General features: G+C 28.7%; 3 protein-coding genes across 6 annotated transcripts; 2 read left to right on the top strand and 1 right to left on the bottom strand.

Annotated features, from left to right (window-relative positions):
- Positions 1-5163: 5163 nt before the first annotated feature.
- LOC108337323 (heat stress transcription factor A-2) lies at positions 5164-8207 on the top strand. Of its 4 annotated transcripts, none has more exons than XR_008250617.1 (3): positions 5164-5763; positions 6881-7745; positions 7986-8207. XR_008250617.1 is itself a non-coding variant. In XM_017573822.2 (2 exons), exons 1-2 carry the CDS (start codon positions 5455-5457, stop codon positions 7664-7666), a joined length of 1095 nt encoding a protein of 364 aa, XP_017429311.1. In that variant the 5' UTR covers positions 5164-5454; the 3' UTR covers positions 7667-8207. The 4 variants fall into 4 exon arrangements, 1 of the variants encoding a protein (XP_017429311.1); XR_001832900.2 differs by having other exon boundaries at positions 7828-8207; XR_001832901.2 differs by having other exon boundaries at positions 7825-8207.
- Positions 8208-19247: 11040 nt separating this feature from the next.
- On the top strand, positions 19248-23228 carry LOC108337820 (cytochrome P450 711A1). The gene is made up of 5 exons (XM_017574418.2): positions 19248-19618; positions 20838-20990; positions 21340-22132; positions 22223-22318; positions 22522-23228. Exons 1-5 carry the CDS (start codon positions 19398-19400, stop codon positions 22852-22854), a joined length of 1596 nt encoding a protein of 531 aa, XP_017429907.2. The 5' UTR covers positions 19248-19397; the 3' UTR covers positions 22855-23228.
- Positions 23229-23336: 108 nt separating this feature from the next.
- On the bottom strand, positions 23337-26230 carry LOC108337253 (protein IQ-DOMAIN 6). Its single transcript, XM_017573736.2, has 5 exons — positions 25790-26230; positions 25485-25688; positions 25066-25293; positions 24347-24460; positions 23337-24263 (listed from the first exon to the last, which is right to left on the bottom strand). Exons 1-5 carry the CDS (start codon positions 25847-25849, stop codon positions 23586-23588), a joined length of 1284 nt encoding a protein of 427 aa, XP_017429225.1. The 5' UTR covers positions 25850-26230; the 3' UTR covers positions 23337-23585.
- Positions 26231-26659: the final 429 nt, after the last annotated feature.

Raw genomic sequence — 26659 nt, 5'->3', positions numbered from 1 at the left:
CACTCTTTATTAAATCTTGGCTTCGGAAATTCATGCTCCTTTTCTTTATTACCTCATCATGTACCTCTCAACTCTTAACTACCGTGATTTAGGTAACCTAATTCATTCATGCATCTTAGTGGTGGTAGGGAAGGAGAAAACGAATTCTTCAGTGAAACAATGTGATCAAGAAATGACCAAAGGGAAGAGTTGCATTAGAGGTTAATAGTATGTTATCCATACTTTCAACATTTTATCCACACACGAGTCAATTTATGTATGGATTGTTAAGAAGTTTATTTAGTATGATTCAATCTCATAAATATTTATTTATAATGTTTTTATAGTTCAATAGTAGCTCATAATAAACCTAATCAACAAAAAACTAATTTTTTTAATTTCTTTTAATGTTCAAATGATTAAATGTCTAAAGAAAACTAAGAAAACATAAGAATATTATCAAAATTTACAATACAAGATTGTAACTCAAAATCTTAAACACAATAAATTTATAATCTTTATATGTGTATGTGTTAAGAAATAATTTTTTAAGTCTAATTTAATCTTATAAAACTGACTTATAAAATAAAATTTAGACTTGTTTCAAATGTTGGATCAATGTCAATGGTCTAATCTTTGATGTGTCGTCTAAAGTTTACGTTATATTCAATTAAGGTTTCTCATATGTTCAAATTGTTCGGATGGTATCTGCAAAATATATTTTGATACTAAAGTCATATCAATTTAGACAAATAATAATGAATGTTGCTATGAATGTCTAACTTATTTTTTTAGCTCCAACTCTTATTTTTAAATTTTTGTGGTGAATTTTTTATTATGATATGACCTAATTACGATCTAAATATAAATAATTATTTTATCTTTTTCATCTTTATGAACTCTGTCTATCAAAAAGACTTATACAAAATTAAATAATGTTAATTTGTTTATCATAACAAAATATGTATACGTGAACTTAGAAGACTTTTTTATCTCATATAATATACTAACTTTCTTTAATTATTTCTTTCTTTAAAAATATTTAATTTCACTTCGATAACAAATAAAATCATATCACTTCGATAACAAATAATTCATGATAAATAATATTATAAAAATAGTACAATTAAAAATAATTTCATTTTACTAAACTAAATTTTTTGTACAATATTAAAATTAATTTTAATAATTAATGTTAATTTTTGACTCTTTATAAACTTTTTTACAATTAAATATAATATTAACAATTTTCATTTTATATTACATTAATAACTACGGACATTTTGATAATCTTTCATTTCTACCAATCAAACAATTTTTTTTTATGTATCACATCAATCAAATCCTACACTAATTCTCATAAATTTTACTTTCAAATTCACTCTAATTTACCTCTAAATCTACTCAAATAAACAACAATTAATTCACACTTAAATCTCCTCAAACCCATCCAGTCACTCCCTCTAACAAAATGCGCCCTTAGACTGATTAATTGACCATCCAAACTCATGATTCATCGTTCGTCGGGTTTACAACTGACCGTTTGAATGGGAACTAACCAAAGGAATTAATGATTTAGCATCCGAATTGTGATTCACGGAATATATTATTGTAAAGTTCTTTATCTTTATCTTGAATGGAGATAAAATAAGGTTGAAGTTGAAGTTTATATTAAATTGATAATAATAATTTATGAGGAGTGAAGTGAGGTGTACTGGGTGAGTTATAATGTAGGGGTGTCGGCGCCGCGGAAAGGTTGGAGTATGCGTAGTGAGATGGTAGAAGATTGATTTGTGTGTTGTGTGTTGTGTGTTGTGTGTTGTGTTTGAGGTGGTTGACTAAGGTTGATAGGGAGTGAGACACATGGGTGACGTAAGCTGAAGTGACCCTGTCATGTCATTGGTGGGGACAATCTGACTTCATCTTCTATATCTCTGTCGCTTCATCTCACAAGGAAAACTTATACCTTCTCTTTTTTTTCTACTTCTTTTCTATTTTTTACTCACAATCTCTCTCATTGCCTCTTTCTATTATTAACACAACCAAATAAATTCTTTTTAATTATAACCCAATTATTTTTCATAATTCGCTCCTCTTAATTATAAGTGTTTAGGAAGAAACAAACAGTGGGATGTGCCTCCAGATTTTGGTAATTAAACTTTATGATTAGAAGGCTAATTTGCTTATCTAAAAAAACTTCCCTTTACTCTAAGATTCTCTTTTTATAAATTATTCTAAGTGTATGCAATACAAGAAAACAAATATGGTAAATAAAATTACCTATTTTATTATACAACAACACACAGAAAACAATAATTGTACTTTGGTTGTCTCATGATAATTGATATACACATATACTACAGAAAATAATGAACATGTGTGGTGTTTCCCTTTAAGTTTCTGAAACCTCTCCATAATCATATTAGCATTGAATTCAAGAGAATTATTTAATTTTTTGAATTGAATAAATTTAGTGAAAATTTGTGTGTTTTTGGGTGGACAGAAAAGGTAAAGGTGAGAAGCACCAAAGGAATTGGTTAGCATGAAAAGGGACATGCCATGCCTTAATTAGTTGAGCTTACTATGAGAGTCACACAATGGGTGGAAGTGGAGGATTTTCATCCACCATTCTTCACCACTCATCTCTTTCTCTGTTCTTCAAAGGGCTCTAACACTAGCATCAGATTCTTAATTTGACCAAACTTTAACTTATTCCACAACCTCACTCTTCTGCATTTTTTTCTTCATATTAATATTATTTATTAAGATAATTACTTTCACTTATTATTAAATTGATTCATGCTCAGAATTCAAATGTAATAAATTTAAGTTATTATTAACTTAATTTATGAGAATAATTTAATTAAGTGTGAGTTTCGTATTAGAAACAAATAAGAACGTTCAACGGTTTATAAAAAAAATCAATATATTAATTTTAAGAGTAAGGATAAATTCATTTTTTAGAGTAACCACGTTTTCACACATATTACATTGATTTGACAACATATTAAGTGAACTTTTGTATTTGCAAGAGTGAATGATAGAAAAAAATAGAAAAGTTTTATATGTCAAAATATCGATACACTTATTTTATGATTTTGGATTAATTTTATCTATTTATTTTTTTTAGTGTGTATAAATTTCAAAAGAATGAAAAATGATAAAAGATAAATATTTTAAAAGTTTGATATTTATAAGTCAATATAACATTCATTAAAATAACAAAGAACAAAGTTACAACTTCAAAATAAAATAATGTAAACAATAAAGTTTGAAAGGTGAAATTAATGAAACATTACATTATCTTGAGATTTATTCAAGTAAAAGACATTCATGGACAGTATGAATTCACTATAGACAACAAAAATTCAATTAAAAATAGAAGCTCATTAACCCAAACATTGATGGAAGAACCAAATTTGGACACAACAATTTTGCATAGTTTACGTAACCCTTGGACTCGATCACCATAGAAAAATATAGCATTGGCTAACAAAATCAGAAAAATGTTACCTAAAAGATAAATCAAGAATCAAATCCAATAACAACAAATTCAAAATAGCTAGTAAATATTTCCCCTTATCAATTCATAAATAATGTGAGAGAGCAATATTTAATCTATTTTTCGCCATTGTGTTAGTTATTTTTTAAGTATACCCTCCACATGGCTTGCTTTATTATATTAGATGAAGAAGGAATAATTACAAAAGAAGGTATACTTTTCTTGTTGTGAAAGGTTCATACATGCATGGAAGGTACTAAAATTATTATATGGTGGGAGATTTTCTTTGAACTTTTGAATGTTCCTATATTTGTGTTTATATACGATCATTGTTTAATCTCTAAGGAATATAATTATAATAAGTTTAATTTAAAAATAATTAATAAATTTAGTTGTATCACCAGATTGAATGAAACAACAGCTAAGTGTGAACACATTTTTACTTACTTCACAGGCTACCTCATTTTAAAAAGCATTATATTTGTGCTGAATATAAAATTGAGTTATGCACATGAAAAATTAATGGCACCACAAAATAAAAAATCGTTTTCTCGATCTACTCCACCATAGTTTACTGTTCTTCAGCTTAGTTCTTTGTGTCAACTTGTCACATACCATTAGAAAATTTCTGTGTCAAATAATAAAACAATGTTTTCGTGTCAACATGATGGATCCAATGTTGGACATGTGGATGTATTTCGAGGTTATTGTTACATCCTGCACCCCACTTTTTTCTTCCTGCACCCCCATATAATTGGGTTTTAATTTGAAAACATGGGTTCGGACTAAGCCCACTTAATTTAAAAAAAAAAGAAATAGCTTTATTGATGGAGTGTTGGACACCACTATTGGAACCTCCCGTCTTGATTATTCAAACTCTCCACTAAGACAAAAGACGTATCTACCCTCACCACCTCTATCCCTCACAAAGCTCATTATAGATATATTCTGAAAAAAATACATCATAGACAAGTGAGGAATATTTTTACTTTATTATAAGTTTCTTTTCTAGAATAAAATTAGATTCATACACAAATTATAAATTACTCTCTCCATCACACAAATTATAAATTACTCTCTCCATCACAAAAATTATTACAGTTTGATCTGTAAGAGATTTCAAATAAAATGTGTTTACAGTTGTAATGAATATCATTTTTTTTAATTTTAAAATAATTTGTATAAAGCTTTTGTCCTCTCCTTTAAGGCCTTTATACTATCATCGTACGTTATTGGGGTATCTCCTTATTTTTTTCTTCTCATTTCCAATTGATAAAAAAATGAAAAGTATTTGAGAAAGTAACATTATTTTTGTAATGCTTTTTTTAATAAACTATATATTTTCATGTACAGTATCATCAGAAAATGAAAGTGTAAAGAAAATTCTGAAACGCAAACATTTATATTTTCCTCTTTCCCATTGCTGAAAAGTGGCATTGAGAATTTCCTCAAGTGCCAAAAACCACCTTAAATTTGTGCAGAAAGTCTATGAAAAGGCATAAAATTTATCAAATACAAATAAACAGAAAGAAATTATTTATAATAAAATTTTCAAATTTTACAATAATTATATTTATCCTAAACTTTGATTTACTTATAATATAAAAACTTATATACTTATATATATATATATATATATATATATATATATATATATATATATAACATTAATGAACCCTCTCTAGAATTTTCCAGCACAATCTGAACATGTTCTGTCTCTAGCATCTTCGTCACACAACAAACCCACCAACCAGTCTAAGCTCATAACTCAACTTTCCTGCAATATCTTATGATTCCATGGCACCCTTTTGCAGCATGCATCTTATCCAAATGCAGGCACAAAGTTAAACACATTCTTCACTTCAACAAAATCATAAAAAACAACCATTGACCATACTAGCCTATTGTTTAGTACTTGTGCTTGTGTAACTCAAAACTTTCATCATTTTCCTTTATCTTCTTGTGTATGAAACATGGAGGGAGTTGTGGTGAAGGAGGAAGAAACAGTGACAGGTGGTGGTGGTGGTTCATCATCATCATCATCTTCTTCTTTGAGCTTTACTCCACAACCAATGGAAGGGTTGAACGAAGTGGGTACCCCACCCTTTTTGACAAAGATCTATGACATGGTCGAAGATCATTCCACAGATTCTGTTGTGTCATGGAGCACTTCTTGCAATAGCTTTGTTGTGTGGGATTCTCACAAGTTTTCTACTAACATTCTTCCTCGTTACTTCAAGCACAACAATTTCTCCAGCTTCATTCGCCAGCTCAACACCTATGTAAGTAGTAAGTACTATGATGTTTGTGATTGCTTTTGGTTTCTGATTGTGTTTGAGTTGTCTCAGATCATTATTTTGTTCATGAACAGGTTTTCCTTCATTTTGACTGGTTTAATATGTTCAGCTCTTTGTGTGGTAGAGAATTTTGTTGATTGTTTTTTATATTTTTGATGAAGACAAGTTTTTTTTTTGGAAGATTTAAGGGAAATGTTTATATTATGTCCTGAATTCAATTTTCCGATAAAACTTGTGGGATGTTAAACAATTATACACTCCCATGTTTCTGGTGATTTCCATAACAGTATCATGTAATTGGATAAAGTGTTTGATAAGGATCTAGGTAGAATGCTCTGGAACACCATTCCTAAACAATCTGAAAACATTTTTAGGTTGATCTGATTCAGTGAGACTGGTGAGATAAATAGATAATTAGATGACATATTATTTATATTATTACAGGAATAAATTCTCTATTATGAAATGACTGGACTCTAATAAAAGTTTAAATGGATTGATGTTCTTATATTTTACTGCAGCAGTAACTTCTTATCTGTAATTTGTTATCAGATTAATTACTTGAAACAAATGCATATATTAAGAAAGTTACTTCACAAAAATTGTTCCAAAGAGTGGTATATTCATTATTATTTGTGTAAAAATCTTAAAGTATAGTTATGGGACGAAAGTAACAATAAATTTACTTAAGCAATCTCTAAAGTTTTGGCTATCTTTCACCACAGTTCAGAGAGTAATCTAAATGGTTTTTCATTATTTAACAGACTATTTGAATAAGATTTGCATGCAATAATATCTCATTCAAAGTTTTTAAGGCTATTTGAATAGATTTTGATGTTTTGAAATTGGTTAGCAAAAGAAAACAATGCTTCAAGATCAAATTACCAGCCATCCTAGAATTAAGTAATCAGATCATTTGAAAACAAACATCTTGTTGACTTGTGATTTGGCCAAACATATTCTGGCACCTCAATCTCTTGTCATCGAATAAGATGTGCATGCAAAGTTTGAATGAGATATTATTGATCATTGATCAACTTCCTTGGACTTATTTGATTCATCTTTGAATTCTTCCCTTTTTTGTGTGTGGAAATGAACACAGGGCTTTAGGAAAGTTGATCCTGATAGATGGGAGTTTGCAAATGAAGGATTTTTGGCAGGACAGAGGCACTTATTGAAGGGCATAAAGAGAAGAAGAAGAGTGTCACAGAGCATGCAAGAAAGAGGAGTAGGAGGAGCATGTGTTGAAGTGGGAGAGTTTGGACTAGAAGGTGAGTTGGAGAGGTTGAAAAGAGATAGGAACATTCTGATGGCAGAAATTGTGAGGTTGAGGCACCAACAGCTGAACTCAAGAGACCAATTGAGTGCCATGGAAACCAGATTGCAAGCCACAGAGAAGAAACAGCAAAAGATGACCATATTCCTTGCCAAAGCACTAAAAAATCCATCTTTCATGCAACAATTAGTCCACAAGACCCCCCAAAGTAGAGAAATCTTGGATGCTGAAATCAATGGGAAAAGGAGACTAATTGCTGGCCAGAGTTTGGAGAACCTGCAACAAGATGATCCTGTAACATTGATGGACTATTCAAAACAACAAGATTTGGCAACTATGGAGCCTGAGATGAACACTTTTTTCTCACCAGCTTTTGATAGTGAACTTGGTCATGAAATCATAGAGTCTGCACTAGATTCTGATATAACAGCTAGTCAGACTTATTTTGGAGACACAATATTGGAGGACTTGCTCATTGAAGACTTGGTCACTGGGGATCCAAAGGAAGAAGTTATCATTGGTGATTGTTCCCAGATTGATGTTCCAGTGGAGGATTTGGTAGCAGACCCTGATGATTGGAATCATATGGACCATTCAGGATCAAAACCATAGGAATGAAAAGAGTACTGTCAGCATCAACTAGTCATATCTCTGTAATTTCATTCACACTGCATCATGGTGGTACAGTTTGGTAATGTTGTGAACTATTTCTGGTTTTGGTTTCAGTTTTGTGTGTTGTTTGATGATTGATATGAACTGGTTTTATGCAGCAGGGAAGGTGGTAGTTGCAAAAGAAGCCAACAGATACTAGATGCAGCTCTTATTCAGATCATTTACTAAGTTTTTTATGAACATTCAATGTGATAATGCTACAAATCATTTCATTCTTATTTGGATGACCTATTCTTCGTTTGCATTTTATGTTATGCAGGAGAGATCAAATGGAGGTGCTTGATCGTTGTGGTGCAAATAGTTTACTGAGAATTGAAATTATCATTCTGCTACAGAAGATTAATGGAACGAGTTTCATTGTTGAAGAAGGAGAAAATTATCTAGTTCTTGTAAAATAATATATTTTGTCCCATAAGACATGAAATACACGTGCCAATTATACTTTGAACAAAAGTTGAATAATTGATTTTATTTGTCAGATTCAGATGATAGTGTTCTTAATTCTTTCTAGAGTGAATATCTTTTGTAGTAGTAACATCTAACAAGTGATGCAACTTTTTTATTTTACTGTGACTTCTTTTTAACTTTTTTATTTTTAATTTCTGGTCAACGCTTGTTTTTGCTTGCAATAAGGCCATCTTAAGCACTGACATCTTAATATCAAACTTTTCTTTTTCAATTTCTTTTGAACTTTGAGCAACCTAAATCTTTTCAAGAGTTTTTCTTCTTTATATCAATTTTTTTTTTTCTTAAAATGATTATACATCTTACTAAAAAGGCACAACAATAACCAAATAATGTTTAATTCTTATTATCAATTTGAGCCTTAATATTCTCTAGATCAAGAATCACTTTATTAAATTCATCCAGCTGATTTTTTGTTAATAATTTGTTATATATGATTATATTCCTTGTTTTATATACAAACAGTTAACTAGAGAATATTTTATTATATAAGCTCTTAAACTTTGTTTATAGTTAGTGCAGTTTTCTCTTATAAGAGTTGTCTTTCTAATTTAAAATAATTAATTAATGTCATAGATCTTCGGTCTCAATTGTAAGAGAACTGATGCTATATAGAATTTTCTAGTTCAATTTTATTAATTTTAATTATGGTCCGAAAGCCCAATACTCATTTTCACTTTGGTTTTTGTCACAACCAAAATCCAATGTATTTGTTTTCCTTATACACATTTTTTATAGTTGCAATATGAAATTATTTAACATAGTAAGTTTCTTAATACCAAAATCGTAATTATATAAAAGCTTTTTAAAGTGGCAAATATGTAGAATATATTAAATTTTAAAAAGAATATTTTAAATTATATATTAGTTTATACAAATATAAAAAAAAAAAATTGGAGGATCCTTTGATCACCATTAAAGACCGACACTGTTTCTTAATCTCGTACTTTGTGAGTGACGGTTAAATTTTACACTTATTACACCAATTTGTTGTTGAATGACTCAGCAATTTTACTATAAAATTGTGTACTAAATAATAAAAGGATAAGAAAAAATATGTAAAAGAAAGTGTTAAAAGGTAAACGAGAGAAGAAAAGAATCACTCGTAAAAAATAATTGCAGTTATGATTTCGTTCAAGGTGATTAATGGAATGAATTTGGTTGTTTAAGAGGGTGAAAGCTATCATTTAGTTCTTCTTGTAAAATCATCATTCTGCTCAACAAGACATGATACTTTCTTACACATATTAAAAAATATAGTTTTCTCTTAGCATTCTTCTATCTAAATGAATAAGTTAAGAGAAAGTTTAACACTTAATTATCCTTTTCTTTATTTCTTTTACATTTGTTTAGTTGATGAGTTGAAGAATTGGAGAGAAATATGAATATTTTTGGATTTTTTTTTTGAAACTAATAAGAAAAAAATAGTCTGAATAAATACCTTTTTGATACTTTTTTACACATGTTTTATTATTGGTTAAAATTTAATAAAAGAATATAAAATGAAAGTAGAGATTCTTTAAACAAGAAAAAACAGTGATGAAGAGAATTATCCTTTGGGAAAGAAAAAAGAACATTATCTTTTATTATTTTGAATGTAAGATAATGTTCATAAACCTCACATTGAAAATATTTCAAAGTTTGATGTAAGAATGAAAAAGAGAGACAGGATCTTGGTGTGATGTGAGTAATAAGATCTTGATTTGAAACAGTGGTTGACATTCTCTTCTTGTTATTTTTAATAAAAAATATCTGTCGCTTATTTTGTGGTTTCTTTTCCTTAACAATGTTCTAGACTTTCATATTTTAAAAAATATATTATTTTATAATTTATTATTGCATGTTTAATTAGAGATTATCTGAATAGGATCCGTTTAAGTTTGATTATTTCATCTTTATATTTTAAGTAAAAAGCTCTTCCTATATCTCCATTTTTATACTTGATAAATAATTTTTTTTATCATCTCTTTCGTGGAGAAATAGACATGCTTATATCATGTTAGTATCCGCTTTTCTATTATTCAAAATATTAATTAAATATTTTTTTCATAAGTTAAAAAAATAATAAGATATTATTAAACATTTAATGTCAAAATAATATATTTCTTTTTTTAATTGAAAAAAAATATAATTATATAAATATAATATAAAAGTATCAAATAATAATTGCATAAAAAGATAATTATAAAAAAAGAATAAAATTGATAAAATATATACCGTATAAAAGTTATGAAACTAAAGATAAAAAGTTAATATAATTCTTTATATTAACAAATTAAATATATTTTAATAATTTAAAACGAAAATAAATATATAAATAACATAAATGTTTTTGTTGTGAATACGCATAGATACGAATATTTTTGTTATTATCAGTGGTTTGAAAAAAAAAACTTGTAATTTAATATATGTATCTCAAATATTATTAGTTTATATTTTCATATAGCATCAAAATTATTAAGGAAAGAAGGTATATAATTTAGCATTTGTTATTGAAAAATTCATTATTTTCAATCATATTTGAAATATTTATTTGTAGTACTGGTTTTTGTTTAAGAAGAGTAAAATGATGTTTTAACATACTTAAATTTTTTATATTTATTTAATACTATACTTTCTTACTTTTTTTTTTCTTCTTTCTTAAAAAATATAAAAGTTTATTTTTTTTATAACTATTTTATCTTTGTATTATGTATTAAATAAATATAAAAATATATCATAGTATGATTATTTTTTATTAAATACGTCTACAACCATTGAATTTAATTTTTTAATATTACTTTTGGTGCTTACCCTTAAAGTAAAGCAATTTGCACACACGTAGCATTGAAAATGCTGAAGTATTTGGCTCTTGATTCAATGGCCTGTGATTATTGTTTTTCTTTTATTATCATTTACTTTAAGTGCATTTAGTTCCATTCCGTCTGCGATTGGTTCAATTTTTAGTTGTCTTCCAACTAACTTCATCAATTACAAGAGATATATGATAAAACTAAATATTCAAAAGCTAACTCTAATACATAAGTACAATGACTTTTAGTTAAAATTCTCAAATAAATGACTTTTTGAAAATTTTATATATATAATTCATTTCACTTCAAAATATTATTGGAAATTCTACGTCGACTAAAAATAATATCAATTTATAATATATAAGTGAGTACAAACTTCACTTTACAAATAGATTTTATGAGATTGAATTAATTATAGACTCTACTTTTTAAAATAATACTATCATAATTAATTGAAATTTAAAACACCTGCTAATTTAAATAATATTAAGAAAATAATGAACGATAGGAAAAATTAAGTTGTATTAAGAAGAATTAATAATTAGTGTCGACCACGAAAGTAAAGCAGAAAAGGTTATGCAAATGATTATGTGTGCAATTTGAGTGAGGAGAAACATTGCGCCGTTGATCCGTTGATGTCATTTTCCAAGTCATTGACTCGTATGAAGGAAAAATAATTGTTAAACATTAGAAAATGCATAAAATTGTGTTGTCGTGAGTCATTATAGAAAATTGAACTCATCATTAGGATCCAAGCAATGATCAAATTAGGTTTCATTTTTGTCAAAAACACTTTTGTAGAATAAAGAAAGAATTAAAGTTCAGTGAATAAAACAATATATAACCAATAAGTCCTTCTTTAAGGATCAAGAATTTTTCACATAAATAGTATACTGTTCCATTTTTTCCTTCAAATAATATATTGGAGCTTCTATTTATACAAATACCAAGTTTTATTGTGTCACTTCAAGATTTTATTTTCTGGAAATCGAATTTTGAATCTGTTTATAGTGTATTCTAGTTCAATAATAAGTTAGAATATACATATATAAAAGTATTAGGATGAGAGAAAAAAATACCTGATATCAGACAAAATTTATGACGAATATTAAATACATATATTTAATAAATATCATAAGTAATATATTTAATAAATATCATAAGTGATAAAAGAAATATTTAATTATTTATTTGTTAATAAACAGGAATGAGTACTATGGTATCTAATTCACATATACCATTTATTTAATAGTTATTATTAGTAAACTCTATTTTAGTATTTTTCTAAATTAAGTGAACAAGATGAAAATTATTGGTGAATGAGATATTAGTTATAAAAGAATTGCTTAAAAAACATTTTTTAAAACATAAATTCAGATGAAAAAATAATTTTAAATAAAAATTAAATAAAATTACATAAAAAATATTAATGTAAATAATTTTAGTTTTCCTATAAATAAATTTAAATAAGTTGCACTGTATAGTATAAATTTTTAAAACACATTTTTTAAATATAATTTCAAATTCATAAGTACAAATAAAAAATATTAATATATAAAATTCAAAATTCTAAATAATTATTTAATAATTAATATTTCTTCTTATTAATCATTTTTATTTTTTAAAACTTTCATATAAAACTTATTAATAGTTATTAATAGAAAATGTATAACATCCCATTTTAATAGCTAAAAACTATTAAATAGAGGATACATAAGTGATAATCAACAAACACATGAGACAAATATACCACTCATATATTATCTTTATCCACAAAACATGCATTGAGTATAAAAAGTGATATGCTAGAAATTTTTATTAAAAGATAAAAGATAAAAGATTTACATGACAAAATAAAATCCTAACTATGTTGTTGTTTCTCCTTATCCTACACCGGATCAACTGTAATATCTTTATCTGCTCAAACTATTAAGATGATCATTTTAAAGAATAAAACAACAAACAAACAGAGAAGAAAGGTTAAACTAATATGCAAAAGGATTTAATCTAAATATTTATAATATATCATTTATCAATCACACAATCCAAACATACCACATATTCATACATTCATACAACATTTGACACTAACTCGATTATCCGAATACATGCCTTTGACATAGGGTTTCAATATAGGCGTATACCTATAGTGGTATTTATAATTTGCAGAGTCATAAACAAAAAGGTTTTCACCCTACTCTAGCTACAAGGTTAGTCCCCTTCGCACCTAAGACCAAATCAGTGCCCATATATTAGGACCTCCACATAACTCATTCTACTTTATTTGAGTGTAAATAGTTATTAGAGTTTAAGATATCTTCTTTCTAACCCTATATATCAATGCATACACTAAATTTACCACATCACATACTTGAAATTCGCTTAACAACATCTCGAATTATATTCTCCATCAATAGAAATAGCATCATACATATTAAGCATGCATAAACACCACAATCAAATCTCAAATCTCAAATCTAAAATAAAAATGCATAGAATCCAAAATAAACCACTTCAAATAGATAAAGAATCAGAAAACCACACTATTGCTCAGACTGACGATCAGCGCAAAACCTCTCGCAACAAGGAGCGTTGAGTGCCAATTATGGTGCTCAAGGTTAGAGTTCTCGCAAATTGTCTCGCTTAGTGAAACCAACTTATCGCTTAGTGAAACAAGATGAAAATGGTTCCAAACCTGTAGAGCAAAGTGGTGTTTAACGATACTTTGCCACCGCTTAGTGTCAGACCATTTGCACATTCTCACCGGCACAAACCTGGTGCTCAATGGTTTGGAGCTAAAATATTCTCATACCTTAACAACCAAGCTTGCACTCAATGCCGCACCAGTGTCACTCAACGCCATATTAGAAATTAGCAACTTCAAACTCCATGATTTTTAGAGGATCCAATTGATATTCCTAACTTAGTGCTTGGTTCAAAAATAGGTTTATATGTCAAAATGAATATCAATTTTCTCATATGATCCTTAATTTCTCAATTCAACAAAAAATTTAACAAAAAACAAGCAATATACAACAACAAACACAACATAAACTCTACATGCCAAACTACTAATCAAACGACCAATTTCAGACCAAATCAAACATGCAACACAATCCATCAAAGCATCAACAACTTTAAAAAGTGGTAGTAAGTTTTCCTTACCCAACATATGACCAAAATGCTCTAGAAAGTCTAGAAAAAGCTCTAAAAGCATAAGAACTTTTATCTGCTCCTACAAACAACATAAACAAGATAAGGACATACAATTGATACACTGATCAACAAAGACTCAAACTGATGACTCAAAAGACACATGCAAGCTGAGTGGGGCCCATATACAACTTATACAAGGAAAGACAAAGGAAAAATGGTTGAAACTCAACTTACTCAAACGAAGAAACTGACCGGTCTAAATTGAAAAGCTAAAGATCAATCCTACAATTTTATTCTTCAATCATACGAATAGAAGATGAGAAGCCAAAGAACTCTAGAAAAATTATTACAAAAAGATAATATGTTTTAAAACGATGAAACTCGGTCATAACAAAATTATTTATATTAAAACTTTTTAATATTAAAATAGTAAAATTTCACTAATTTTAAATTATTATAACTTCTAAAATTTCATTTTTTAGTCTTTATAAAATACTAAAATATTATTTTTTAAATCTTTATAAGACGAGTGTTTATGAATTAGATATCAAAACCTTTATATTTGTGTCAATAACAAATGAATAATTGAAATATTCACACCAATTGTTCATGAATTCCGTTAAATATATTTATTTAATATCTGTTACAAATTTTAATATAGATGACTAAATTTCTTTTTCATCTTTAATAAAAATAAATGTAAATATAACTATATCTAACATAAATTTAAAATATATATATATATATATATAAATTTGTTTTATGTATTATTTTTATCAAAGTTCCACTAATTAATAAATTTGCTAACTAGTCATCAAAAGAGAAATTTCATTTAAAAAAAATGATTAAGTTTTTAATCATCAATAAAGTTGGTAAATATTTCATAACAACATGATGAATATTTTGCAAGATCTATTTACACAAATAAATTGAATTTCGGTAAAACATTATATATATATATATATATATATATATATATATATATATATATATATATATATATATATATGTGTGTGTGTGTGTGTGTGTATGTGATCATAGTTCTAAATTATTAAAATTGTGATAAGTCTTATAAGTGCATTATGTTTGTTTTTAATGAATAGGCAATTTTTACAACCACAGCTCTCAACCTTTGCAATTTAGCTGCCAAGTGTAGGGTGGTTGGACCACGATATTGTTTTCTTGCCTAACCTTTCGATTTCAAGATCTTCAGTGCATCTTTCACTTTCCACCTGAATTTCCCACTCTTATGTCTTATTATATATAAAAGTATTTCGACCACTATTAAAACTACATTTCACTAAACATATTCCCAAATAATATTTCTTTCGATCATGAAAACTGTTCTTCAAATAATAAATTTCATGTAACAAAGAGATAAGCTTTTATGAGAAAAAAAAAGTGTACGAAACAAAAAAAGAAAAAAAAAATCATTAAGAATTACTCAAATTACATTTTTTTTAAATTTAATTAAGTTTCAAATTTTTATACATATTTTTATATTTTTCAATTGAATATTTGTTTTATGATATTTTTTTGTTAATTAAGTAACATAATTCTGACCTCATGTGGTCATCTTACTTATTTATGCACATTAAAAAATATTAATAATATCACGATTACTGTATAATAATATGTAATTTTTATTTTTTTTATTGAAAATGTATTAAAAAACCAATATAGTTTAAGCAATGATAGTGATGAGAATAATCTCTTGGTTAGAGCATGATAATTTTGATATTTAACATGTTTTCTATGAAAATAATAAAAGTTATTCATTATTTTACATTAATTACAATATTTTAACACGTAAAAATAAGTAAATAAAATTAAATTTTAATATTCAAGTAAATGAAATTAAGGTTTAAGTTTTAGAACAAGAAAAATATATCAATTACGTTACCTAGTTAAAGGAAAAATTAATAAAGATTTGATTAGAAAATATAAAACTTTTAAATACTCCATAAATAACAAAAATTTAATTAAAAATATTTAAATTATTTTAAATACATAAGGTATTTCAAAGTTATTTCATAAAAGACATGAAATCTAAAGATTTTAACTTTGAAAAACATATTAAAAATACGATGGTTGAGTTATATAAATCTTAATCAATTAAAAAGTCTTATTATTTAAAAATTTTGAAATAAATTTCTGATTAATATTAATTTAATTACAATTCAAATCGATAATGATCAAGATTAGAGTTAATATTACAGTGTTACCGTTAATATAACTTATGGTTCGACTGTTCAATTGACCGAACGTTTCACATTTGATCAAAGGGATCGATCGCTTATCAATGGTTCACTAAACCTCTTATTATACAACTTATTTCAAAGTTATTCAATAAAAAAAAACGAAATTTTAAAATTTGAACTTTGGAAAACATATTAAAAGTATGATGGTTGACTTACATAAACCTTGAACCAATTAACAAATCTTAGGACAAGAATCACACAAATATTCCACCATGTTATGCTTTTTGTTTCCATTGGTTACATTGCTGTGGAATGTTCACTATGGATTCCACTACAAATTCTCCATGTGGATACAATGGATCTTCCTTTCATCTACAATATCATCCCAACAGCATCCTCAGACAATATAAAACTAAATCATTAAATAATTATTATATTAAATATTAAAAATAAAAAATAATTAATAATTAATTTAGATACTATAAACTAAACATTAAACATTGTTGGTATAATTTTTTTTTATAAATAAAAAATTATAATTGATTTATAAATTAGAATGTAAATTGATTTTTAAGATTAGTTATCAATATTTTAGTTACTAAATTAGTTTCTAAATTATATTAGAAATTAATTTAAATATTAATTTCTTTTAATAATTAAGGTTAGAGATCAATATAGATTTTGATTCATAAATTTATTATAGTAAATGTTATTTTAAATAATAATAATTTTTAATTTATAAATTAATATTTAAATTATTTATTTTCGTTTCTAAAATAGATTGTTATCTAATGATATTCTTGTATTAATAACAACAACAAAATTATAAATTATAAGTTTGAAATAAGATTATTTTAATTAACTGCTACTTGAATTTGAATGGTTTGAGTTTTATTTAAAATTTTGTATTTAAAATATACTTTAAAATCTATATTATATATTTACTTGCTTTATATTCGGTTATCATTGCATTCTATATTTAACATATATACTTTAAAAATGTAAACATTAGTATATTTGTGACAGGGAAGTTACAATATAGACCTCATAATGAATATTATAAATTGTACTAATGATCTTTGGCCACTCCTATTGTGAAAATCCTAAAAAAGAAAAAACTTGTGGTTTTGCTTGATTCAGTGTGACCAGTTTGACTATCTTCACAAAATATGTTATCTCCACTGAAGTGTTGAAGAAGTGCAATGTTTTATTATTTATAAACTTTAATGCTAGGTTAAGATTCTTATTCATACCATTTCATTCACTTTTTATACCTCACAAATGCAACAATCTTATCTAATAGATTTATTTTTTTAAAAATATTTCATATTAGTATTAGGAATTGAATTTGAGTTGAAAGTTTTACATTAAATATTTAATAAAATGAATTAAGTTTTGAGTTAAATAATATAGTGTTATGATATTACAACTCATTAGTGCAAAATATTTTGTATTTCTCCTAAAAGAGACTAACCATTGGATAAAAACCTAACAACTAGATATAGGAGAGAAAGCATAGGGTTTTATCATTTTCTTGCCAAAGAAATATAACATTTCTTGTGAGAGATTTGTATTTTAGTTTAATGATAGATAAATTTCCTTTATATACCTAAATTATAAATAAGTTTTTTTTTTCAATAACCTTTCACGAGAAAACTTCAATCAAATATTTAAGGTAATTTTTAATTTTTAAGAACGTTATCGTATTTTACTTTTTGTTTTTTCTTTCAAGGTTTTTATATTATTATTATAAGCCTATCTTTTATTTGATTATATCATTATGATAATTTTGTATTGTTTTAGTGAAGATACAATTTAAATTTAAATTTAAGTTTTCGACTATTAAATAATTACTGTAAAGTACGACTTTGTCCATATATATGTATATATAACTTAGAAACAGATAAATTATCATTACGAAAGAGCAAGATAATAGAGATCTATTTCATTGTTAAAAGACATCATATTTCAGACAAAACAACGCCTTCTTTTTAGGATTCTTACGCGTCAAATTCTGATTGGGGGACATAGTTTGGACAATAGATTTTAATCCTATCCGAAAAGATACATCTAGATTCTCACTAAAAAATCTTCATGTTATTTCTAAATTAAGTCAAAACTAATATATATTATAATAAAAGTTATTTATAATCAGAAATTAAATTAAAACAAAATCTAAATTTAATGTTTGATAATTAAATAAAACTGTATTTAATGAATAAAATAGTATGATATCATCACTTTCTTTCTCACATGAATTCACTTTGTGATTATTCTGGTCAATTAATTCAGCCTTAATATCCATTTTTCAATTCTCAGATTTTCTAAATCATTGCCGCAACCATTAACTTTAGTCGGAAACTTAATCATGCATATCACGTGACATTTCATCGACCAAATTCAATTTTCTTACTTAATCATTAGATTGCTAGTTCATCTCTATCATATAAGAAAAAAAAATTATATATAGAATGATAAAAAAAAACTTTAAACCTAATTTAATTTTATAAAATTAATTTGTAAAATAAAATTTATATATAGTTTAAATGGATCTTTCATCTAATTCTGATATATGAATCATACTTTATATAAGTTAATCAAAATCAAGTTTAATTAATGTTTACTAATGATAATTTAGTTTGGAAAATAAAATCATAATATAATTTTAAGTCTATTTTAAAAGCTATAAATACAAATTTAAAATAATGAAGTAAAGATTGAATTTATTACGCGTTAACTAATTTTTAGTATCTAATCTTTCAATCCGATCAAATGATAAAAAAAAACAAATATTAAAACACTCAACAAATATTAAAAGATTTTGATCATATTTTATTATATATAAAATAAAGAAAAAGTAATGTATTGGCACAGTGTATGTAATTGGGAATGATGATTCACTAAGGGACAAAATGGCATCCCCACTCTTGACGTGGTGTTGATAATCGTTTGTGAGGAGCAGCAGCAGAATATAAAGCAGAAGCCCACCATCACCATTCCTTCAAATTCAACAACCATAACCTCACTCTCTATCCCTCTCACTTCGTATGTGCCAAAATGAAAATGGTGTTCATGCAATTGGAATGGCCATGTGTAGCCATAATCACCCTCATGGCTTTGCTGGGAGCCTTATTGGGTTATCTTTATGGGCCCTATTGGGGGCTCAGGAAAGTTCCAGGCCCACCTTCTCTCCCTCTTCTAGGACACCTTCACTTGCTCGCCAAATATGGCCCTGATGTCTTCTCCCACCTTGCCAACCAATATGGCCCAATTTACAGGTTTCTTTCTACTTTCTACTCATTTCCATCATAATAAGAGATTATTCATTCTCATTTTCTTCTCCTTCTCTCAATAAAGCTGTTATTCTTGCCATTATATCCAACTTTTATATTTCAAATTCAAAAGCTCAAAATTGTGTTGGGTGTGGATGATATTTGGTCATGTAATGATGGGGTTATATATAGTTGACTTCTGAAGGTATGTGTTATGGTGGTGGGACAGTGCATATTACCTCGGAAGAAGTACATATAATGAGGCTTAATGTTTTTAAATTAAAAATAAAAATTAAAGTGAGTTAAAATAAATTTATATACTTTACTTTTGGTTATATAAATAAAAAATAATGATAATTTGACAACATTCTTTTATAACATTTTAATATTATCTAAGTGTTATTATGTGATTGGTCCAGGTTGATATTTATGATTATTATAACACTATCTATGTGTCATTATGTGATTGGTTCAGTTGGTATTTATGATTATTATTATTGATTGTGGAATAATTTTGAACCAATCACATAATGACACGTAGATAATGTTAAAATGTTGTTAAAAAAATGTTGTCAAAGTATCATTATCCCTAAATAAATAAATAACATGTTTACTTTTCTCATTTTACATAGTTTTCCACATCCATCATGAATAAGTAAAAATGTTTAATTAAATTAATCAAATTTAAACTTTAGACTTGTTTGAAGCTATAAAGCTCAAAACAGAACTTAATTAGCTGATGATTTAGTTGTTGTCTTGTCCCTTTTATCCGTTTTTTTAAAATATTTTGAAAAAATCTATTGGATTTTTATCTAGTAAATGCACTTTTTGTGCTAAAATATAAAGTAAAAGTAAAAGAGTATTTAGACACAAAAGCTACATCATTGTTCCTTAAATATATCTTTCTCCCAATTGAAATTCTTGCAACAGTATATATGAACATTTTTATCAAAGAATCAGAATCCTAATGCTTGATAAAATAGTTTCTGCTTCAATTCTGAACAAGATCATGTTAAATATTATTATGAATTTTGATATTTGAGTTATGCTGATATCTCAAAATCTATCACTATTTCATTATATGTTTATCAATCCATAATTGTTTTTTTTTTCTCACCGACTTTGTGAATTCTTTAATCCAAGATTTTCACTTCACTGTGGATGATGTTGTTCATTCCCTGTTTCACTGTGGATGATGTTGTTCATTCCCTGTTTAATGTAGCAGATTTCACATGGGAAGACAACCATTAATCTTGGTAGCAGATCCAGAGCTTTGTAAAGAGGTGGGAATTAAGAAATTTAAAGACATTCCAAACAGAAGCATTCCCTCTCCTATTTCGGCCTCACCTCTTCATCAAAAAGGACTCTTCTTCACCAGGTATGCATAAAGAATAATAATTAATTTATGACACAAGTTATTATATATTCAATAAGGTTTTCAAATATATTATCCTATCAAAAAATTGTTGATGTCGCACTTGAGGGACAAGAAAATATGTATCAGTAGATATTTCAGATAACTCCATTTCTTTCTTAAGCAATTTTCTTGATTTATTTCTTTAGAATTTTTAGTAGGATAGAGTAGGCACTATGTTAAATATTCCTATTTTCTGTGAATATGGTGTCTTTAATTTGAGAACAACTGAAGATTCCTTGCAATCCAATGGTTTTCCAATATCTTTGTCCTCTAGTGAGAACAGTGTTTGATGTGCAATGATGATGTGTAGGGACTCACGATGGTCAACCATGAGAAACACCATATTGTCAGTGTATCAACCCTCACACTTGGCTAGTTTAGTGCCAATGATGCAATCATTCATAGAATCTGCAACAGAAAATCTTGACACCCCAAATGAGGACATGATCTTTTCTGATCTTTCCCTAAGGCTAGCGACTGATGTGATAGGAGAGGCAGCATTTGGTGTCAACTTTGGCCTCTCTAAGCCCCATTCAGTTTGTGAATCAATCAAGAGTGTTAGCAGTGTGAAAAATGGTGATGATGATGATGATGAAGTATCAGATTTCATCAACCAACACATCTACTCCACAACACAACTTAAGATGGACTTGTCTGGTTCCTTCTCCATTATACTTGGTCTACTTGCTCCAATACTTCAGGAGCCATTTAGGCAGATTCTAAAGAGAATACCAGGCACAATGGACAGGAAAATAGAGAGTATTAATGAGAAACTGAGTGGTCGTCTTGATGAGATTGTCAATAGGAGAATGAAGGACAAGAACCGAACTTCAAAAAACTTCTTATCACTAATTTTGAATGCAAGAGAATCAAAGCTTGTATCAGAAAATGTGTTTTCACCTGAATACATTAGTGCTGTTACTTATGAGCACTTACTTGCTGGTTCAGCTACCACAGCCTTTACCTTGTCATCCATTGTCTACTTGGTTGCTGGTCACCTAGAAGTTGAGAAAAAGTTACTTCAAGAGATTGATGAATTTGGTCCATCAGATAAGATTCCCACTGCCCAAGATCTGCATGATAGTTTTCCTTATCTTGATCAGGTCAGCTCATAGTGAAATTTTGGTGAAATGTAAGATTCATATTTTGAGTTTACAAGGAGTGAGCAATCATGATGTCATATTCTAATGCAGGTGATTAAAGAGGCCATGAGGTTTTACACTGTCTCCCCATTGGTTGCAAGAGAAACATCAAATGAGGTAGAGATAGGAGGTTACCTTCTTCCAAAGGTAGTAATACATCTTTGCCACAAATATAACTTTTCTATAAAATTGGGAGGATAATATGTAATGAGAAAACAATATATGCAGAAACAATATAAAGAGTGTTTACACTGTCAATCAAACAAAAAAAAAAAACATATATGGTAAGTTAGTTTTGATGGAGGGTTTTAAAGTTATGTAATCACTGATGTAGTTTTATAAATGAGCAGGGGACGTGGGTATGGTTAGCTATTGGAGTTCTAGCAAAAGATCCAAGAAATTTTCCTGATCCAGAGAAGTTTAAACCAGAGAGGTTTGACCCCAAATGTGAAGAAATGAAACTAAGGCATCCTTATGCATTCATACCATTTGGAATTGGTCCTAGGGCATGTATTGGACAGAAATTTTCCCTACAAGAGCTCAAGCTTACTCTGATTCATTTGTACCGAAAGTATGTGTTTCGTCATTCCCTTAACATGGAAAAGCCTGTAGAAATGGAATATGGAATGGTTCTCAACTTCAAGCATGGTGTCAAGCTTAGAGTCATAAGAAGAACACAATAAAGTGAATTTGATTTGATACCAACTAGATTGTACTTGTGATTGTAAACAAAGCAGAATATACGCTAATTCAAAAAAGTATAATATGCTCAGATCTAAGCAAAAACAATGTTTATAGGATATCGAGCTTTTATGCAGATTCTATAAAAGAAAAATTATGTTCTAACAAAAAACAGATTCTCCCACTGGATTGTGGGTTTGTACAATTCAAAAAACCAATTCATTAGACACAATCTTCAAAGCTTTAAGTACACCAAATTGGAACTTGTATCACACCACCTTAAAAGACCGAGATCCAGGACAATTTCTCTCTTTGAAACATCTTCACTTATACAATATCCAATTTACACCTTAATCCAACCTATCAGTAGACCTTTTCGCAGTCCAACTCCAAATAAAAACACCAATTATTAAGACTTGAACATAATAGAAGAGTATAATTTATAAAACTAGTTATTAAATGGAAGAACCTCAAGGCATCAGTATAACAAATCTCACTCTTCAATTATTTTTCTTCAATCTTGCAGTCTCTTGACAAATTTGTATAATCATGATACTACCCATAAAAATTGATCACACAAATGCAGATTTCTAAAGTAGAGTATTGTGGAGGGAAAGCACAAAAGCTACTGCTACAGTCGAAATTAAATTCAGAGATCGTTGAACAACAAGATGTTGAAGTGTTGAACTTCATGGAAATAAATACATATGAACAATCAATTGAATCGTCCATTTCACCGTGGCTTCTTATCCATGTAGGTGGGTAGGTAAAGTGGCCTAGAAAAGTTGGTTGAAGGGTCAGAAGCACCAGTGCTTTTGGCATCTCCATTTGAGAAAACCGCTGTCCTTTTGAGAAACTGGAACTCATCCATGGACTGTTGCCTCTGAGATCTGTTGTATTGATGACTGCTGGTTTTCTGCTTTGCCTTGGTTGACTCGGTCAGGTTCATGTAACTAGGCCTAGTAGTACTGTTGTTACTATCCTCTGTCCTCTCACAAGGCAAAGAAACACTCCCAGATATTGGTGTCATGGATGTGCATATTGAAGATGAATTAGAGCTCTCATCGTAGTGAAACTCAGAACTAGGACTAGAGGAGAAACGAGTGGCTTGGCCAATATGAGGAGGTCTAGCTGAAATCCTTGTGGTAACATTGTTCTTTCTGACTTTGACACTGCATGGTTCTGAAATATTTTTCGAATTTGTGGGGTCCACGCATTTCTTTGGAGGAGGAGGAGGAGTTTTCTCTGTGGCATCAGCTTGATGACGAGTTTGTTCCATCAATCTACTCTCCCATGGCTTTGCTGCCATCCAACGTTCCAACCAACTCCATCCCCAGTTAGCCTTGTCTATCTCTTGCTTGTTCAAAGAGGTGTTTGCTCTTGAATTTGAAATGGGGGTTGATCTCCATTGCTGCAAAAGTCAACTCTTAAACATGTTTCCTAATAAGCAGGAATGATAAAAGTTACATATTTTCTAAATCTGTTGGTACATACCTTTTGGGCAAGAGAGTATGCAATTGCTCTCTCCCTCTTGAAAGCTCCCTCTTGCCTCATTTGTAGTTTTGTCCTGACATGTTCCAGAGATCCTTTGCTATCACACCAACCATCCTGCACACAAGTTGACAAAACAATGTTTCTAACAAAATCTTCTGTAGAGGTAAGGTGTGCAAAACAATTTTGTATTGCATGGATGATGATTTAGGAATTTGAAAAAACTTATATGCAATTTCTGAAGTGCATGTTTAGATGAAGTTTGCAGACAATTATGAGTGATGATGATCCTCCCTTCACTCCACTTGAATATTTCAAGGCAAACTTGCAGTTAAACTCAATATAATCAGATCCAATTAAAAACCAAACAAGAGGTCTTTCCAATTTTACTTTTTCATTGACCCCGTCCGTAAACAAAGCACATGTTAAGTGTTTTTAGTGTAGTTCTCTAATTAAAATTGCATTTTTAGTCAGCAAAGGTTATATAAAACAACAATTCCGATTGAAACAGTACCAGAAACATTAAAGAAGGTTAGTCTAGGTAATTCCTTACATGCTTTTGGAAATCATCAGTAATTATAATTAGTGTTTTACCTTGGTGATGATTCATGTAATAAAAGTTTCTTTTTTGAGATGAATCTCCAATTCTGACCGGTGAAAAACAGTGACAACATCTCAGAAATTGTAAGTAAGTTTTGTGTGAAGAAATTATGGGATGGTACCTCTGCTTCCTTGTTGAGTTCAGCCTTGGTGCGGCGTTCATTTAGCATGTTTTGAACTGCTTGCCCCTCCATGGACATGCGCACGCGCCGCGCCCTCACACGTGCCTGGACACGAACCAAGGCCTGCATGCACCTCAGTGTGACTGCAGCCTGCTTCCTCACAAGTCTACCCCTTACAAGAGCTTGAAGCCTCACCACTCCCTTCAACGCCCTCAATGCCCTTCTTGCCTACAACCATAACAACCCAATCATAAAAATCCAACACAACAAGCATGTTCCAAGAACAGTCAAGTGTTCTGAATTGCAGAACACAACAACACCTGTTCCAGCAATCACATAATAATGCATATAAAGTAAGTGAAAATTGTCTCATGCAAGATGAATTAGCTATTGGAGTTGAGTTATATCAGAATTCAAACCAAGAAGGCACGGAAAGCAGTTTGAACTCGGGTGGCAGCCCATTCTTGCTTGAGGAGTTTGAAATCCTTAGGTGGAGCTCTGACAACTGTGGCCACTGCAGCGGTGAAAGAATCGGAAGCCACACTGCAATACTCGAAGTCTTGAGATCTGTTCTCCCCTGCAGAAGAACTCTTCCACAGTCTCCACTTCTTCTTCTTCCCTCCCTGAAACCACCCAACAGTTTTTCCTCACTCAATTGTCCCCAAAACAGAAACAGTAACAATAAAAATGGTGGCTTGGTAGCAAGAAACAACAATCAACTTACAAGTTCATTCTTGCTGTTGAGTCCGATCAACGCCTTCACCCATTTTCCAGATGCACCCATTTGGCTGGTGAAATTGTTTGATGCTAAAGACGCAAGCTTTGGCTTGCTTTAAGGGAGGGGGAAATGGAATTTAATGAAGAGAGTTTGGTTTTGGGTTTGTGATTAATGAGTTGTGATTGAAACTGAGATGGGTAATAATGAAAAAGAATCATGTTGGAGAGAGAAGAATGTGGTTTTAATGTTTTTGATTGGTCGTGGGTTTGTGTCGTGCGTGCCGTTTTCCGAGATTTGAAATTCAAACATGAAACCGACAATAGACATGTTCTGTTATCTCCCGCTCCACTGGGACTACGTCGTTTCAGAGTTGTGAATATGTGGTGATTTTGTTGTGTGGGACCCTCTTCATATGGGAAAAGAAAGAGAAAGTGAAAAGGTTTTGGAATGCAGAAGAAGAAGAAAGTGAAAGAATAGTTACACCTCAAAGTTTGTAGTTATCAGCTCATATACTTTAATTCAATATTAAAGAGTCATAATGAATGAGATTAATAATAAGATCTGACGTTTGCCATTTGAATTCAAACTATGTGATTCTAATAAATTCTACTAGTAATTGGTCGTTTAGTATTTTTTTATATTTATTTTGTTGTTATATGTGTATATAAGTTATTATTTTCTTTTAGTAATTTTTTTTATTTTTAAACTGATGTATCGTGAAAATAGAAATATATTTTTGTATATATTTTTTTTATTTATTCTTTTCTAAATTTGAATTATTTGGTCTTTTAATAAATTATTAAATAATAATTTATATTTAAAATATTATTTTTTTATACTTATAACATCTCATTTTAATAATGTAAATCTATTAAA

This window comes from Vigna angularis, chromosome 7 (genome assembly GCF_016808095.1).
Source record: "Vigna angularis cultivar LongXiaoDou No.4 chromosome 7, ASM1680809v1, whole genome shotgun sequence".
NCBI classification, from domain to species: domain Eukaryota; kingdom Viridiplantae; phylum Streptophyta; class Magnoliopsida; order Fabales; family Fabaceae; genus Vigna; species Vigna angularis.
Note: the sequence above shows the minus strand (reverse complement) of the source record. Positions and strands in the feature narration are given on the sequence as shown.

What these genes read in the sequence shown, in the direction of transcription:
- LOC108337323 (XM_017573822.2), top strand. Translation starts at nt 5,455, where the DNA reads ATGGAGGGAGTTGTGGTGAAGGAGGAAGAAACAGTGACAGGTGGTGGT. An exon ending in TTCGCCAGCTCAACACCTAT is followed by an intron (nt 5,764 to 6,880) that starts GTAAGTAGTAAG and finishes AAATGAACACAG; the next exon opens with GGCTTTAGGAAAGTTGATCC.
- LOC108337820 (XM_017574418.2), top strand. Translation starts at nt 19,398, where the DNA reads ATGAAAATGGTGTTCATGCAATTGGAATGGCCATGTGTAGCCATAATC. An exon ending in AAAGGACTCTTCTTCACCAG is followed by an intron (nt 20,991 to 21,339) that starts GTATGCATAAAG and finishes GATGATGTGTAG; the next exon opens with GGACTCACGATGGTCAACCA. An exon ending in GAGGTTACCTTCTTCCAAAG is followed by an intron (nt 22,319 to 22,521) that starts GTAGTAATACAT and finishes ATAAATGAGCAG; the next exon opens with GGGACGTGGGTATGGTTAGC.
- LOC108337253 (XM_017573736.2), bottom strand. Translation starts at nt 25,849, where the DNA reads ATGGGTGCATCTGGAAAATGGGTGAAGGCGTTGATCGGACTCAACAGC. An exon ending in TCAACAGCAAGAATGAACTT is followed by an intron (nt 25,689 to 25,789) that starts GTAAGTTGATTG and finishes GGGTGGTTTCAG; the next exon opens with GGAGGGAAGAAGAAGAAGTG. An exon ending in CTGCTTTCCGTGCCTTCTTG is followed by an intron (nt 25,294 to 25,484) that starts GTTTGAATTCTG and finishes TTATGGTTGTAG; the next exon opens with GCAAGAAGGGCATTGAGGGC.